Below are 16,231 nucleotides of genomic sequence, written 5' to 3' on the forward strand. Positions count from 1 at the left end.
GACCTTTTATTACAACAAAATGGACTTATAGAAGAAATCAGGATTTTTTTTAAAAGGTTTTTTTAAAAAGGTTAAATACAAACTATCCAGTCTTTACAGTTCAAGACAACATCCACAAAAATGAGATGTTCTAAGTTCTAGAGTTACCTTTCCTTTTGCAGCTAAGCTAACTTACATGCAGAAGTAGTAAAACAGATGGACATGAAAACAAAGCAGAACCACCAAAATGAAAGAGCTAAGAATTTAAAGTATCACTTCTCAGAAGCAGGGCAAAGAATAACATGAATGCTGGAGATACAGAGCTCTAGAATAAAGGAATTGGTGGAGGTTGCTAGCTGGTATGATTCCACAATGCACGTGAATGCTCTTTGGTGAGAGATAGCTGAACATGTCCTCCACCTACTCCACCTCTCATTAGTTGTTAATATCACCCCCGTCCATCTGGCACAACAACTGAACCCAGAGCTGGAGATCTATTCCAAATACCTTTTAAAAATACTGTGTGCTACCTCAAATATATATGATTTCCATTCCTTTATAATCTGCTTTCTTTGTCAGACATCTTTAATTGCTTGAGGAAATTAAGTTCTGTTATAACCTATCTGAACACCAGACATGTATTACTTTTTTTTAATATGCTAAAGAGAAACCCGTCAATATTTTACCAAAAGTAAATTTTTCAAAAGTACTTACAGGACTTACACTAAGTCCCATTTTCAATAGTGACAGGCACTTAAGGGCAGATTTTTAAAAGTATTTAGGCACCTGAAGATGCAGATAGATACTTTTGAAAATCCCATTAACTGCCTAATTCCTATAGGTGCATATCTGCATCTTCAGGTGCCTAAATACTTTTTTAAAAGTCTAGCCCTTAGGAACTTCAGAGCCTAAGTTTTCCTGAAAGCCAATGGACTTTAAGTCATCTTTGAAAATTCTACCCCAAAGCTCTATACTGTGATTGTTAAATGGAAGTTTATGGGCAAGGGGAAAATATTTTGCATTGTCTTTTAAAGCCAAAGCTAAAAACTCTATGGATAGATGGTGTTCATTTTCCATTCAATGACAAAGTCAGTTGTGCTGAGTAATGAATGGAGAAATCTCAGTGCCCAGGCCAGCTGATTGACAACTAGACGTAAGTGAAAGCAGAAAAATTCAGTGACATATCATCATGGGAGAAGACACAAGAGAAAGACTCCTCTATAACAGAGAGAAAAAATCACTAACTCCTTATCTGTCCTGTTGACAAAGATTTAACATCATACACTGCAAAAGGGAATCAATTTTTATGGTCAAGCTCGTCATCGCCTTCTGCGTGCAACAGTTTGTTTAGTCCCAAGAAGAGTTATTTCTGCATGTTACTTACTCACTGGAGTAAAAGTTGCATGAAATGCACACATACTAGGTTCTATTAATACACCTCTACCTCAATATAATGCTGTCCTCGGAAGCCAAAAAATCTTACCACGTTATAGGTGAAACTGCATTATATCGAACTTGCTTTGATCCAAAAGAGTGCGGAACCCCACCTCCCTGGAGCGCTGCTTTACTGCGTTATATCTGAATTCATGTTATATCGGGGTAGAGGTGTAATAATATCACCTAGCTCTTATACAGTGCTTCTCATCAACAGATATCAAAGCATTTCACAATCTGGAATGCATTTGTCCTACAAACACCCCTGTGAGATAGGAAGTTTTACTATCCCCATTTTTAGAGATGGAGAACTGAAGCACAAGATCAGACAGGATGTCTGTGACAGAGCAAGGAACTGAGCCCAGACCTCTCAAGTCCTAGGGCTAGTGCCCTAACCACTAGACCATCCTTCCATTTTAAAGTACATAAAATGTCAAATACCACTGCTGACGTATCCCACACACTTCACTACAAAGAAAAAACTAACTCCCAAAAAACTACAGTATCATCCTGAGAGCACTTTCTCACGCAAGTACCTTTACTTATGTGAGTTCTAGGGTATGCACGTGTGTTTCCAGGAACACATCCCATGAACTTACAGGCATACACAACTGACCTAACTTTGCAATCAGATCTAAGAAAGCTGTACGATGAAATTATGTCAGGGTGCGGTATAAATGCATCATATCTGTCAGGTCATCTTTCACTTTTCCAGTTTTTTTAATGTCATTTAAAATGAATAATTATGCTCTTATAACCCAACAAGGTTTCATGCTTACATACGTAAGAGTAGTGAATTTTGAATGAATTATATCTGTATTCAGAAGGTGATTATTACTATTAAATAAGAAAGCCAGATTTATAAAACTAATTATGGCACCTGCACAGTACACTGTACTCCCGACACCATCCCCATAAAAATGAAAGATTTTTTTATTAGCAAGCAGGTATAGTGCAACTATAGCACATCACTACAATCACACTGTAACAACTCAACATTACTGTCGTCTAGCAGATCAAACTATTATAAGTAAGACTTAAAGAAGTAAATCACAACTGTCTCCAGGGAAGGTGTTACTGGCTAGGCCCCAATCCTACAAAACGTAAGTGTGTTTAACTTTATGCATAAGTAATTCAACTGAATTCAGTGACACTACTCATGTGCATAAAATTACATATATACTCACATCTTCACAGGACTGGAGCCTTAATTAATAAATAACTCTGTGTGAGAGACAGGCAAACAGAAAATCTGTTGTTTAGTCCATAGGAAAACTATTTCCTTCCGCAATCGAATCACTAGAATTACGGGAGGGGATGGTACTACCGTATATTATGCAGTAATACTTCCAATTAGAATACCGTTTTCAGTTGCTTATAACTTTACCAGACTTTAAAAGCTTGAGATGAAATTTTTAATGCGAGGGGTCTGACTTGGCTGAATTTTAATGAAAAATTTCAGCTAAAGCAGTTCAGCCATTGCTAAGAACAAGGCTAAGGAAAAATACATTGTCATGCTCATGTTAAAAAATTCTGATGACCTTCGGAGCAGGGACTTGAAATTTGTATGGGGAATAGCCTTTGTGTCAGGAATGTGATTTTTGCTATCCCCGTGAAAATCCACCCAAATTTGGCTCAGAGATAAGTCTTGGGGGTGTGGGGGAAGACCACAGTTTACACATGCTTAGTAGAGACTTCTTGAATTTTAGCAGCTAAATCCCAAAGATTCCATCCACACAGGGCATGCTCCAGCCCAAGGCTGAGCAGGACTTTCCCTGCAACCGCAGCTCTGGACCATGCTAGGTCTGGTCATCTGAACTGAGAGTGGGGAGCTGTCACTCGTGAGTTTTCAGGGTACATCTACACTTCAAACTGGGGGTGTGATTCCCAGTTCAAGGAGCCATACCCACGCTAGGTTTGACTGAGCTGGCCAGCTAAATATATAGACTTCAGCCATGGTAGTGCCACCAGCAGACGTGGCAAGTCACCCAGCTTCTCCGACAGGTACATACTTGGGATGACTAGCACCACCTACTGCTCAAACTGCTACAACTACAGATTATTTTTAGCATGCTAGCTCAAATCAGACTCATAGACAGACTTTAAGGCCATAAGGGATCATCATCTAGTCTGACCTCCTGCAAATTGCAGGCCACAGAACTTTACTCACCCACCCACTGCTGTAATAGACCCCTAACCTCGGACTGAGTTACTGAACTCTTCAAATCATGATTTAAAGACTTCGAGTTACAAAGAATCCACCATTTACACTAGTTTAAACCTGCAAGTGACCCATGACCCATGCTGCAGAGGAAGACAAAAAAGCCCAGGGTGTCTGCCAATCCAACCTGGGGAAAAATTCCTTCCCAACCCCACATATGGCAATCCGTTATACACTGAGCATGTGGGCAAGACCCTTCAGCCAGACAATGGGGAAAGAATTTGCTGCAGTAACTCAGAGCCCTCCCCACCTAGCATCCCATCACCAACCATTAAATTTGCTGCTAGCAGCCACACCTCAGCTATGTGCCATTGTAGGCAGTCTTGTCATACCATCCTCTCCACAAACTTAACAAGCTCAGTCTTGAAACAAGTTAGGTTTTTTTGCCCCCATTGCTCCCCTTGGGAGGCTGTTCCAGAACTTCACTCCTCTGATGGTTAGAAACCGTCATCTAATTCACCAGACCTAGGGCAGGTATGCCTCCTTGAGATGGGAAGCAAATTCCCAGCTCAAAGTGCAGACATACCCTCAATGATCAACATGGAGGAGAAACCGTCTTGATTTTAATGAAGAAGGGTGAAGAGCTGGACCCATAGGAAGGAAAAGGGGAGTAGACTGGGACAGGGAGAAAAAAACTGGCACTGAAGGCTGGCATGGGGAGGTGTAGAGAGAAACTGGGAGTTGGGGTGGTGGTGGGGTGACGGGGACTGGGATCTAGGAAGAGAAACCAAGGGGTAAACTGGGAGCTGGGGTGGTGGGCAGGAAACCAGATTAGATGAGGAGCTGGAGCAACTGGGACTGGCTGTGCAAGGGGACTGGGAACCAGTAGGGTGGAGGAGATACAGATTTGACAAGGAGCCGGGTGGGGGAAGGGGAAGCTCTGTGATTCAGCAAGGGGGTTGACTTCAGGCCAGGGTGGGGAAAACAGATCAGATGAGGGCCTGGGAGGAGGGAACTGCGAATGGCTGGGCAACAAGATTGGGTGGACTGAAGACTCCAGAGAGTCAAGACTTACACTCCCCTCCAGAGCCTGGAATGGAGCCCAAGATTCCTAAGGCCTGGTCTACACTACGCGTTTAAACTGATTTTAGCAGCATTAAACTGATTTAACACTACACCCGTCCACACAACAAGGCCCTTTATATCGCTGCAAAGGGCTCTTTAAACCGGTTTCTGTACTCCTCCCCGACAAGAGGAGTAGCGCTGAAATCGGTATTGCCATATTGGATTAGGGTTAGTGTGGCCGCAAATCAACGGTATTGGCCTCTGGGCGGTATCCCACAGTGCACCACTGTGACCACTCTGGACAGCAATCTGAACTCGGATGCACTGGCCAGGTAGACAGGAAAAGCCCCGCGAACTTTTGAATTTCATTTCCTGTTTGCCCAGGGTGAAGCTCTGATCAGCACGGGTGGCGATGCAGTCCCAAATCCAAAAAGAGCTCCAGCATGGACCATACGGGAGATACTGGATCTGATCGCTGTATGGGGAGACAAATCTGTTCTATCACAGCTCCGTTACAGAAGACGAAATGAGAAAGCCTGGAGATTTTTTCAAGTGCTATGATACAGAGTCCACAGCACAGTGCTGTGTGACAAGCATAATGGAAAGCCAAAGAATCAAATGGACACTCATGGAGGGAGGGAGGGGGTACTGAGGACTCCAGCTATCCCACAGTCCCCGCAGTCTCCGAAAAGCATTTGCATTCTTGGCTGAGCTCCCAGTGCCTGTAGGGTCAAACACATTGTCCGGGGTGGTTCAGGGTATATGTCATCAATTTACCACCTCTCCCCCCCATGAAAGAAAAGGGAAAAAAAATCGTTTCTTGACTTTTTTATATGTCACTCTATGTCGACTGCATGCTGCTGGTAGATGTGGTGCTGCGGCACTGAATAGCAGCATCCTCTACCCTCCCCTCCCCTCCCCAGTGGCAGACGGTACCGTACAAAAGGACTGATAGCTGTCCTCATCATCCTGTGAGTGCTCCTGGCTGGCCTTAGGTGAGGTCAGCCAGGGGCGCCTGGGTAAAAATAGGAATGACTCCCGGTCATTCCCGGTAGATGGTACAGAACGGCTGGTAAACGTCCTCATCATAGCAACTGGGGACTGAGTTTCATCAGCCCCCCCATTTCATGTCCAAAGAAAAGATTCTGTACTGCCTGGACTATCACAGCAGCGGGATGCTGGGCTCCTCTCCCCCGCACCGTTTAATGTCCTGCCTGGAGTATCACAGCAGCTGGAGGCTGCCTCCCCCTCATTTTATCTCACTAAAAACTCAGTGTTTCTTATTCCTGCATTCTTTATTACTTCATCTCACAAATGGGGGGACACTGCCACAGTAGCCCAGGAAGGTTTGGGGAGGAGGGAAGCAACGGGTGAGGTTGTTGCAGGGGCACCCCCTAGAATGGCATGCAGCTCATCATTTCTGCGGGATCTGACACGGAGCAGCTGTGCTCTCTGGTTCTCTGATACACTGGTTCTCTAGTACACTTGCCCCATATTCTAGGCAGGACTGACTCTATTTTTAGATAAACCATAAAGGAGGGATTGACTCGGGGAGTCATTCCCATTTTTGTCTTTGTGCCCCCGGCCGACCTCAGTGAAGGCCAGCCAGGAGCACCCATGACAGCAGCAGACGGTACAGAACGACTGGTAACCGTCTCTGCTACCTTGCAATGGCAAACGAATGCTGCTGTGTAGCGCTGCAGTATCACCTCTGTCAGCGGCATCCAGTACACATACAGTAACGGTGACAAAAGGCAAAACGGGCTCCATGGTTGCCGTGCTATGGCGTCTGCCAGGGCAATCCATGGGAAAAGGGCACGAAATGATTGTCTGCCGTTGCTTTCACGGAAGAAGGAATGAGTGACGACATTTACCCAGAATCACCCGCGACACTGTTTTTGCACCATCATGCACTGAGATCTCAACCCAGAAGGGGGAGACTGTGGGAACTACGGGATAGCTACGCAGAGTGCAACGCTCCAGAAATCGACGCTAGCCTCGGTACATGGACGCACAACGCAGAATTATTGTGCTTTGTGTGGCCGCGTGCACTCGACTGTATACAATCTGTTTTACAAAACCGATTTATGTAAAATCGGAATAATCCTGTAGTGTAGACATACCCTGAGTCTCACCATTCCTCTGATGTCAGCAAACATCTGTAAAATCCACTGGCAAAGTGTCCCACTCCCTTTCAGTGCTGGTCCACAATAGAGGATGACAAGCTACTAGTTCTATCAGTAACTCTGTTAGCTCAAGCGGCAGGGGTCCTTGTGGGAGAATCTAAAGCAGGGGTTCTCAAACTGGGGGTTGGACCCCTCAGGGGGTCACGAGGTTATTACATGAGGGGGTTGCGAGCTGTCAGCCTCCACCCCAACCCCGCTTTGCCTCCAGCATTTATAATGGTGTTTATATCTATTAAAATGTGTTTTTCATTTATTGGGGGGGGTCGTCGCACTCAGAGCCTTCTTATGTGAAAGGGGTCACCAGTACAAAAGTTTGAGAACCACTGATCTAAAGGTTCCAACCTTGTTGATGACCCATGCAAGTGTAAATATGATGCCACATGACAGAAATTCTGTTTTTTCTATTTGCTTTTTTGAAAACCTAGGAAATTATACAGAAACAACAAGATTATCAAGGTCGTTACAGAGACAAGGTGGGTGAGGTAATATCTTTTGCTGAGCCAACTTCCAATAAAAGTTGGAATGACACTCCAATGAAATTGATCCAATAAAAGATATTACCTCGCCCACCATGTCTTGCTAATATCCTGGGACCAACACAGTTACAACACTGTAAGCAAATTGTTAAGGATACACAATCAACCACTCAAAAGTTATGAATTGCTACTATATAAATGGTCAAACACCACTATCAACATATCCCAGAAGCATCATTACTGATAATTATACAAGTGTAATTTTGTAAACACAAAAACACAATCACTTCTTAAGGGATCCAGTGGATAAACCAGAGATTTTTATGAAATTCTGAATTATATAATTACACAATATTCTTAGAGTTCTTACTGATTTTCAAGCAAAAGTTGTTTTAAAACAAGTGAAAATTACACATTTGCAAACGCCTTTACAAAATATCAAGTAATCCCAAAAAATTGAAAGTCTTCAAACTAGTTCTTAGGGGATTTTCTTTTTCTTTGTCCATTTGTTTTTAAATCAACACAGATTCAACTGCAAATCACCACATTAAAAGTGCATATGCTATTCCTGAGCCTCAATTTCAGCTTCAGCAGGAGCCATCAATCTAGGCTGAATGCTTCAACCCACATCCAAGGGCAAATGTCAAATCACGGAGCCCTGCCCTACATGGGACCGCAATCCCTTCCTCCTGCTGGGTAAAAGCTGCACCAGTTCCATCGCTTTTATCCACCGTTTCTTTGCTTTGCTGGCAGTGGCTTTTTTGTAAAGACCCATCACTCACCGGACCCATAGCCTCTTCCAAGGGCTGTTTACGGGGACCACCCCAAATCACCAACGGACCCAGAAACCTGATTTCCACCCCCACCTCCAAGAAACTTCAGCCCAAATGAAGCAGCCCCCGGTGCCGGGATGTGACTGCTGGAGCCCGGGCGCCCACAAGCGAAGCAGGGGCGGAATCTCCCCAGCCCACCCGGCCTGGGGCTGGGGGGGGAAACGGCCCCGGCAGCGGCAGCAGCTGCTCCCACGCGGGGGTGGGGGGTTATTGTAGGCTTTGCCAGACACCCCCCCCCCCCGGTGGCTTCCTTCGCTGGCCAGGCAGCTCCAAAGCCGGAGCCCGGCCCCGCTGCCGCGGGCGGTGCTGGGGGGGAGCCGGGGTACCTGGAGAGCGAGTCCACGCTGGGCTGGCGGGCTGCAGCCGGCCTGGAGCCGAGGCTCTCGCAGCTGGAGCTCTTCTCCATCGCGGGCGGCGGCGGATGGGGATGGGGATGGGGAAGGGGCGGGCCCGCCGGCGGCCGCTCAGGCTCGGCGCCCGGGGCCGGCTGGCTGCCCGCGGGCTGCAGCAGGGCGGCCAAGGTGGGGCTGGGCGGCTGCCATGTCCGCCCGGCGTGCAGCGCGAGGGGGCGGGGGAAGAGCCAGCCCCCCGGCCCCGCCGGCGGCGAAGGGGAGGAGAGACGCCCCCGAGCTAGGAGGCGGCTGGGACCGTCCGACCGCGCAGCCTCCCCACTCCCGCACGCGGGGCGCAGGCCGGGCCGCCTGCCCAGTGCCCTCGGACAGCCCCCGGGAGCGGGAGCGGGGGTGAGCCCCTCAGTCAAGCCTGGTGGGGATGGATGGCCGGCCCGGGACGCCTGAGATCCAGGCTAGAGAGCAGCCGCTCCCGCCCTTTCCCATTCCCGGCCCGGCGGAGGAGATGCCCGAGGCAAGGGACTGGTCCCGCAGCAGCAGAGATTGAGCACGGGAGATTGCTGCTAAGCGGGGTGGGCCTGACAGTGCAAGAGCCCCCTCCCTGGCCAGCCGTGCAGGACGAGGGGTGGTCGGGGGAACTAATGCTGCTAAGGAAACAGTGGTGGCAGGGTGGGTGGGACCAGCGCAGTGATTGGAGCCAGACCAGCCTCAGCGTAAAATGACAGTTTCTGTGTAGGGCAGACCAGGAGGAAAGGCAGGACGAGGGGAAACGGGACCCCATTCATCCCTGATGCGTTTACAGAATCATAGAATATCAGGGTTGGAAGGGACCTCAGGAGGTCTCTAGTTCAACCCCCTGCTCAAAGCAGGACCAATCCCCAACTAAATCATCCCAGCCAGGGCTTTGTCCAGCCTGATCTTAAAAACCTCTAAGGCTGGAGGTTCCACCTCCTCTCTAGGTAACCCATTCCAGTGCTTCACCACCCTTTGATGCCAAAAGTGTTGTGTCAAGGGATTAACTTGGCCCATGGGAGTGATAAAACAGCCACCATGAAGTTGCTAAGAGGTGAGGGTGGGATGAACACCTTGCTGGAGACCACCGGCCCGTCCCCTCTCCCAGCCAAGACAGAAGGTGCAGGGGCCAGAGACAAGACGGTTACTCACCTTTGTAACTGTTGTTCTTCGAGATGTGTTGCTCATATCCATTCCAGTTAGGTGTACGCGCCGCGCGTGCACATTCGTCGGAAAACTTTTACCCTAGCAACTCAGTGGGCCGGCAGGTCGCCCCCTAGAGTGGCGCCACCATGGCGCTCCATATATACTCCTGCCGGCCCACCCGCTCCTCAGTTCCTTCTTGCCGGCTACTCCGACAGTGGGGAAGGAGGGCGGGTGCGGAATGGATATGAGCAACACATCTCGAAGAACAACAGTTACAAAGGTGAGTAACCGTCTTTTCTTCTTCGAGTGATTGCTCATATCCATTCCAGTTAGGTGAATCCCAAGCCTTACAAAGGCGGTGGGGTCGGAGTGAAATGTGGCAGAATAAAACTGCTGAGCCAGAGGCTACAGCCTCTCTTGACTGCTGAACCAGGGCATACTGCGAAGCAAAGGTATGGACTGAAGACCAATGGAGCTTCGCGACAGATCTCGTGGGTAGAAACACGAGCCAGCAAGGCGGCAGATGAAGCCTGAGCCCTGGTAGAATGCACAGTGATGTGGCTTAGGGAAATATGAGCCAAATCATAACAAGTGGGGATGTCCGCCATCACCCAAGAGGAGATCCTCCGAGAGGAAAACAAGCAAGCCCTCCCTTTGGCCCGCTACCGGGCAGAGCTGGGGGCACCTTAGGAAATGATTCTGTCAATATAATGCGAGCACTCCACAGATGTCCAAGGAGTGCAACGGTTATGCCCATTGCGTTGAGCTGTGGGTAACATGAAAGGCCAAAACACCTTAGGGAGGAAAGCCGGGTGCGGTCATAACTGCACCTTGTCTTTGTGGAACCTAGTGTACGGCGGAACCTCCGTAAGAGCTCTGATCTCAGAGACCCGTCTGGCCAAGACTAGGTTGAGGTCCCAGGGCGGGGCTGGGCGGCGCACCCGAGGGTGCAAGCGCTCCAAGCCCTTGAGGGGCCTCGAACCCATAGAGCATGGGACACTGAACGTCCATCTTAGCCTGCTGGAAGGTAGAGATGCTGCCGAGAGTATCCTCAGCGATGATACCGCCAGGTCCTGCCGCTGAAGGCCAGAGGCAGGCCAAATAGAGGGGATCGAGACCTCAGCAGGAGCAAGATCGAGCGTATTGCAGCTGTAAAAGAAACGCTTCCACCTGGCCCGGTACGTTGACCAGGTGGAAGGCTGCCTGTCACCCCGACTCAGGTACGCAGCAGCCACCGTGAGGCGAAGAGGCTGCAGGTCCGAGTGACGAAGCCTGTCGTTGCCCTGAGTGATGAGGTCTGGGCTGACAGGCCGAGCATGAGACCTGTGTTCGAGTGGGGGACTAGGGCATAACGGGAGAAAACCCCTTGCCCCTTTCGCCCGCTGAAGGGGGGCAGGGCTGGAGCAAATTAAAGGTGGTACCTATGCTCCATCGTGCGCAGGACCCAGCGATCTGAAAGTAACTGGGGCCATGCCAGGAGAAAGCGGGATTGAGATCCCGTCCTGCGACTGGTACACCGCCCTCAGGCGAACCTTGGAAGGTCCGTCTTTGGTCCCAGTGGTAATTGCGAAGGACCTTGACTTTGGCTCTTTAGGGGTCCTGACGTTTGTCTGCGACCACCTTGGCCTTGCCGTTTGCCAGAGTTCTGCCTCTGGCTAGGCACAGAGTATGGCGGCTGGGGCCATAAAGGCTTGCGTTTGGTCGCTGGCGTATACATGCTGAGACGCATTAGGACCCTATTGTCCATCAGGCTTCGCAGTCTGGGGCTGTCTCTGCCGCGAAGATGCCTTTACCAACAAAGGGTAAATCCTGAATGGCATACTGCAGCTCCGGCCGGAGGTTTTAAAACCTGAAGCCATGAAATGCACTTCATGGCGACACCCAAGGCCAGAGTGCGGGCCGCAGAGTCTGCTGCGTCCAACGAGGCCTGGAGGGACGCTCTGGGAACCTTCTTTCCCTCGTCCTCCAAGACGGTAGCGAACTCCAGGTGGGAGTTTTGAGGGAGAAACTCCTTCACCCAGGTGCTATAATTATCGCAGCTAAGCAAGGCTTGTTGCTTTGCTACCCAGAGCTGCAGGGCCCCTGCAGAGTACACCTGGCGGCCAAGCCTGTGCATTCGCCAAGCCTCTTTCTGCTTCGGGGCTGGCGCCCGCTGGCCATCATATCAGGATCGTGGTCCTGAGCATAAAATCTGCGCATATGGGATGACACGGATGCGCGTCCGGACAGCCATGGAGGTACTAAAAGAAGGCACAGGCAGAGTCTCTGACTCACTCGGACCTTGCCCAACTCGGAGAAGGGCTACAGGAGTCAAGGTACCTGCCCCGGTGCCAGAGGTCGGAACGGTGCCGATAGCGGGTCGGCGAACGGGATACCGACCGGTGCAGCGAGTGTGACCAGTACCGAGGAAAACAGCACCGGGACTGCCAGTGGCGTCCGGCGTGCCGACAGGACGTGGAGTGTCTGCGGGACCGTGATCATGAACGGTGCCGCTCTGGTGTGCTGACAGGGGACAGTCCCCTGAAGAGACTGTATTACCCGTACCGGCGGTGCCCGGGTCAGGCAGCACTGACTCTGTCATGGCACTGAGAGCCCTCGCCGTTGGTAACATCTCCGGCGTGAAGGGAACAGCAGGCTCAACCACAGTGCGTACTGGGGAGCTGTCAGGCACCGGATTCGACGGCCCTCGTGGGACCGGGATCCACGGTACCGAGGTCATCAGAGCTCCGGTAGGTGCCGGTGCCGGTGCCGGGCGAACCGAGTTAGATAAGCTATCTGGCTGCGGTGCCGTCCGCACTGAAGCAGCGGGAGTAATACGCTCAACCACGGCGCGTGCCGGGGAGCCGTCGGGCACCGGATTCGATAGCCCTTGTGGGACTGGAATCGACGGTGCCAACGTTGTCGGTGCCGGGCAAGCCGACTTAGACTAGCCCTCTGGCTGCGGTGCCGTTGGCATGGAAGCAGCCGGAGCAGGAGCTCAACCACGGCGCGTGCCAGGGAGCCGTCAGGCACCGGATTCTACGGCCCTTGCGGGACCGGGATCGACGGTGCCGACGTCATCGGTGCCGCAGCAGGTGTCGGTGTCGGGCGATCCGACGTAGACGAGCTCTCTGGCTGCGGTGCCGTTGGCACGAAGCAGCAGGAGCAATACGCTCAACCACGGCGCGTGCCGGGGAGCCGTCAGGCACCGGATTCTACGGCCCTTGTGGGACCGGGATCGACGGTGCCGACGCCATCGGTGCCGCAGCAGGTGTCGGTGCCGGGCGATCCGACGTAGACGAGCCCTCTGGCTGCGGTGCCGCTGGCACGGAAGCAGCAGGAGCAATACGCTCAACCACGGCGCGTGCCGGGGAGCCGTCAGGCACCGGATTCTACGGCCCTTGTGGGACCGGGATCGACGGTGCCGACGCCATCGGTGCCGCAGCAGGTGTCGGTGCCGGGCGATCCGACGTAGACGAGCTCTCTGGCTGCGGTGCCGCTGGCACGGAAGCAGCAGGAGCAATACGCTCAACCACGGCGCGTGCCGGGGAGCCGTCAGGCACCGGATTCTACGGCCCTTGTGGGACCGGGATCGACGGTGCCGACGCCATCGGTGCCGCAGCAGGTGTCGGTGCCGGGCGATCCGACGTAGACGAGCCCTCTGGCTGCGGTGCCGCTGGCACGGAAGCAGCAGGAGCAATACGCTCAACCACGGCGCGTGCCGGGGAGCCGTCAGGCACCGGATTCTACGGCCCTTGTGGGACCGGGATCGACGGTGCCGACGTCATCGGTGCCGTAGCAGGTGTCGGCGCCGGGCGATCCGACTTGGATGAGCTCTCTGGCTGCGGTGCCGCTGGCACGGAAGCAGCAGGAGCAATACGCTCAACCACGGCGCATGCCGGGGAGCCGTCAGGCACCGGATTCTACGGCCCTCGTGGGACCGGGATCGACGGTGGCGACGTCGTCGGTGCCGGGCGAGCCATCCTAGACGACCTCTCTAGCTGCGGTGCAGTTGGCACAGAAGCAGCAGGAGCAGTAAGCTCTACCACGGCGTGAGCCGGGGAGCTGCCAGGCACCGGATTTCGTGGTCCTGGGGGACTGGAATCGACGGAGCCGAAGTCATCGGTGCCTCTGCAGGTGCCGGTGCCGGGTAACGCAACTTAGGCGAGCTCTCTGGCTGCGATGCAGGTGGCACGGAAGCAGCGGGAGCAGGGGGCTCAACCACGGCGCGTGCCGGGGAGCCGCCAGGCACCAGCAGGAATCGTAGACTCTCTCGACCTCGGAAGGGAGCGGTGCCGAGTCGACATCGGTGCCGGCGACTGTCGGTGCCGAAAGGCCTTGGTAGTACCGGCGGGGTCCGGTGCCGAGGCGCTTCTGCCCGCCGCTTGAATATCGCTCGGCGCCCAAGGTGGAGGGGTAAGTGAAAGTCCCGCACCTTTTTGTTCTCGGCTTAAAAGCCTTGCAAATTGGGCACTTATCTGCCCTGAGGCACTTCAAACAGGAGTCATGTAGATCTCTCTTCGGCCGCGGCTTCTGGCAGGCCGGGCCCCTTTTAAAACCCGGTGAGCCATGCATGGCTCCGGCACTGGGCTCATGGAAGGGGCTACTTCCTGAACCCCGCTAACTAAACTAACCATGTTAGCAAAGAAAACCCGTATAACCATACAAATATATATATAAAAGGGTTATAACTGCATAATTATATACGAGAAAACGAGTAGCTAGGGAAGTGGAGGTCAGCTAAGCCGCGCTCCACTGTTCCAACGACCGACACGGGCGGTAAGAAGGAACTGAGGAGCGGGTGGGCCGGCAGGAGTATATATGGAGCGCCATGGTGGCGCCACTCTAGGGGGCGACCTGCCGGCCCACTGAGTTGCTAGGGTAAAAGTTTTCCGACGAATGTGCACGCGCGGCGCGTACACCTAACTGGAATGGATATGAGCAATCACTCGAAGAAGAACCATTGCTGGTGATGACAGCAGGAAGTGGGTAAGGGTAGGATCCTGCTGGAGGGGGGCCACAAGTCTGGAGATCGTTTCCTGCCCAGCAGAGCAGAAAGAGGAGAGAGCCCCAGGGAGATACAAAAGATGGATGGATATGGTGGTAACAAGCAGAAAGAATTAGGCCCAGGAGGCCTGTAATTTTCTGCTTAGTTGGAGTTGCTGGAAGGACACTTCAGAAGCATTTATTTGGGATTTAATCTGTGATGTGTTATAGCCTCCTGAAGAGGTTGAGAGAGGGGCATCTGTTTAGTAGGAACTAGACAGATGACACCTTAAAGAAGGATTTTAACCCCAAGGAAAACATTCAGATCTCTTAAAAAAAAAACCACCAGCCTACCAGTCAGTCATGTTTCATTCTTGTCTATCATTTTTTGCCTTCCACATTTGTTAAATATTGTAAAATCATAGAGAACAAAGCTGGAAACACCCTGTCTAGAAGGCCTCTAAGGAGTTCACATGTGTGTTTGGGGAGTGGGGGGAAGAGCAGGGTTGTGGAGGAAGGATTGCTCCCTACAGTATATTCTCCAGTGCTAATCACTAAAGGTATTTACATTTAAACAAAAAGGGCTTTTCTTCATCCTAGCCCCTCTCCCAACTTCATCCTGCAGATGCGATGACAGCGCATTTATTTCCATGTTACAGGACTGCAGGTGACAAATGCAGGGCTGTGACTGTTCTGTGGGATCACACAGAAGTTAGGCATGTGGGAGAGAGCTTGTTGAAGTGCTGGGCAGGAGGTCACAAGGAACCTTCCCCACTCCACTATGTGCCTCTTCCTCAAGGTCAGGTGCAGTGGTAATCCCCAAACTCCCCTAGTGCCCTTGGAGATGCAAGCCGCTTCCAAAGGCCATGGAATGTTGCACCAATTCTCCTGCTATTCCCTAGAAGGATTTGTGCCTACAAAACTCCCTGAGGTGACTGTTAGCAGTAATATTACTGTGATGGGTTTGGTCACAGAGACCCCCTTGGGACTGTCACCTTACGTGCTAGAATTACCTTTGAGCCTGTTTTCCCTGCCAGCTTGGGACTCCAGAACCCTGCCTTGTTGAGCCAGACACTCTAGCCTGCTCCAACGCAGACCCAGGTCTGGTCCACATCCCCAAAGTTGCAGACTTTAACCAAAAACTGCTCAGCAGGTCACCAATCTCCAACATCCAGACACCCAGTTCCCAATGGTATCCAAACCCCAGATAAATCCGTCTTACTCTGTATAAAGCTTATACAAGGTAAACTCATAAATTATCCTCCCTCTTTCACATTGATAGAGAGATATGCACAGCTGTTTGATCCCCCAGGTATTAATCACTTACTCTGGGTTAATTAATAAACAAAAGTGATTTTATTAAGTATAAAAAGTAGGATTTAAGTGGTTTCAAGTAATAACAGACACAACAAAGTAAGTCACCAAGCAAAATAAAGCAAAAACATGCAAGTCTAAGCCTAATACATTAAGAAACTGTTTACAGATAAAATCTCACCCTCAGAGACATTCCAATAAACTTCTTTCACAGACTAGACTCCTTCCTAGTCTGGGTCCAATCCTTTCCCCGGCACAGTTCTTGTTAGTTCCAGCAGACATCTTAGGTGGAAAACAGAGGATTTCTCAT

General features: G+C 51.2%; 1 protein-coding gene across 1 annotated transcript in view; it reads right to left on the bottom strand.

Moving 5' to 3' along the window:
• MTMR2 (myotubularin related protein 2) overlaps window positions 1–8,585 on the bottom strand; it is a 90,800-nt gene extending 82,215 nt beyond the window's left edge. The window contains exon 1 of the mRNA XM_030559956.1: window positions 8,461–8,585. Coding sequence (XP_030415816.1) covers window positions 8,461–8,540 — 80 coding nt within the window. The 5' untranslated portion in view covers window positions 8,541–8,585. The remainder of the gene's footprint in view (window positions 1–8,460) is intronic.
• Window positions 8,586–16,231: the final 7,646 nt, after the last annotated feature.

Source organism: Gopherus evgoodei, chromosome 1 (assembly GCF_007399415.2).
Source record: "Gopherus evgoodei ecotype Sinaloan lineage chromosome 1, rGopEvg1_v1.p, whole genome shotgun sequence".
Lineage (NCBI taxonomy): Eukaryota > Metazoa > Chordata > Testudines > Testudinidae > Gopherus > Gopherus evgoodei.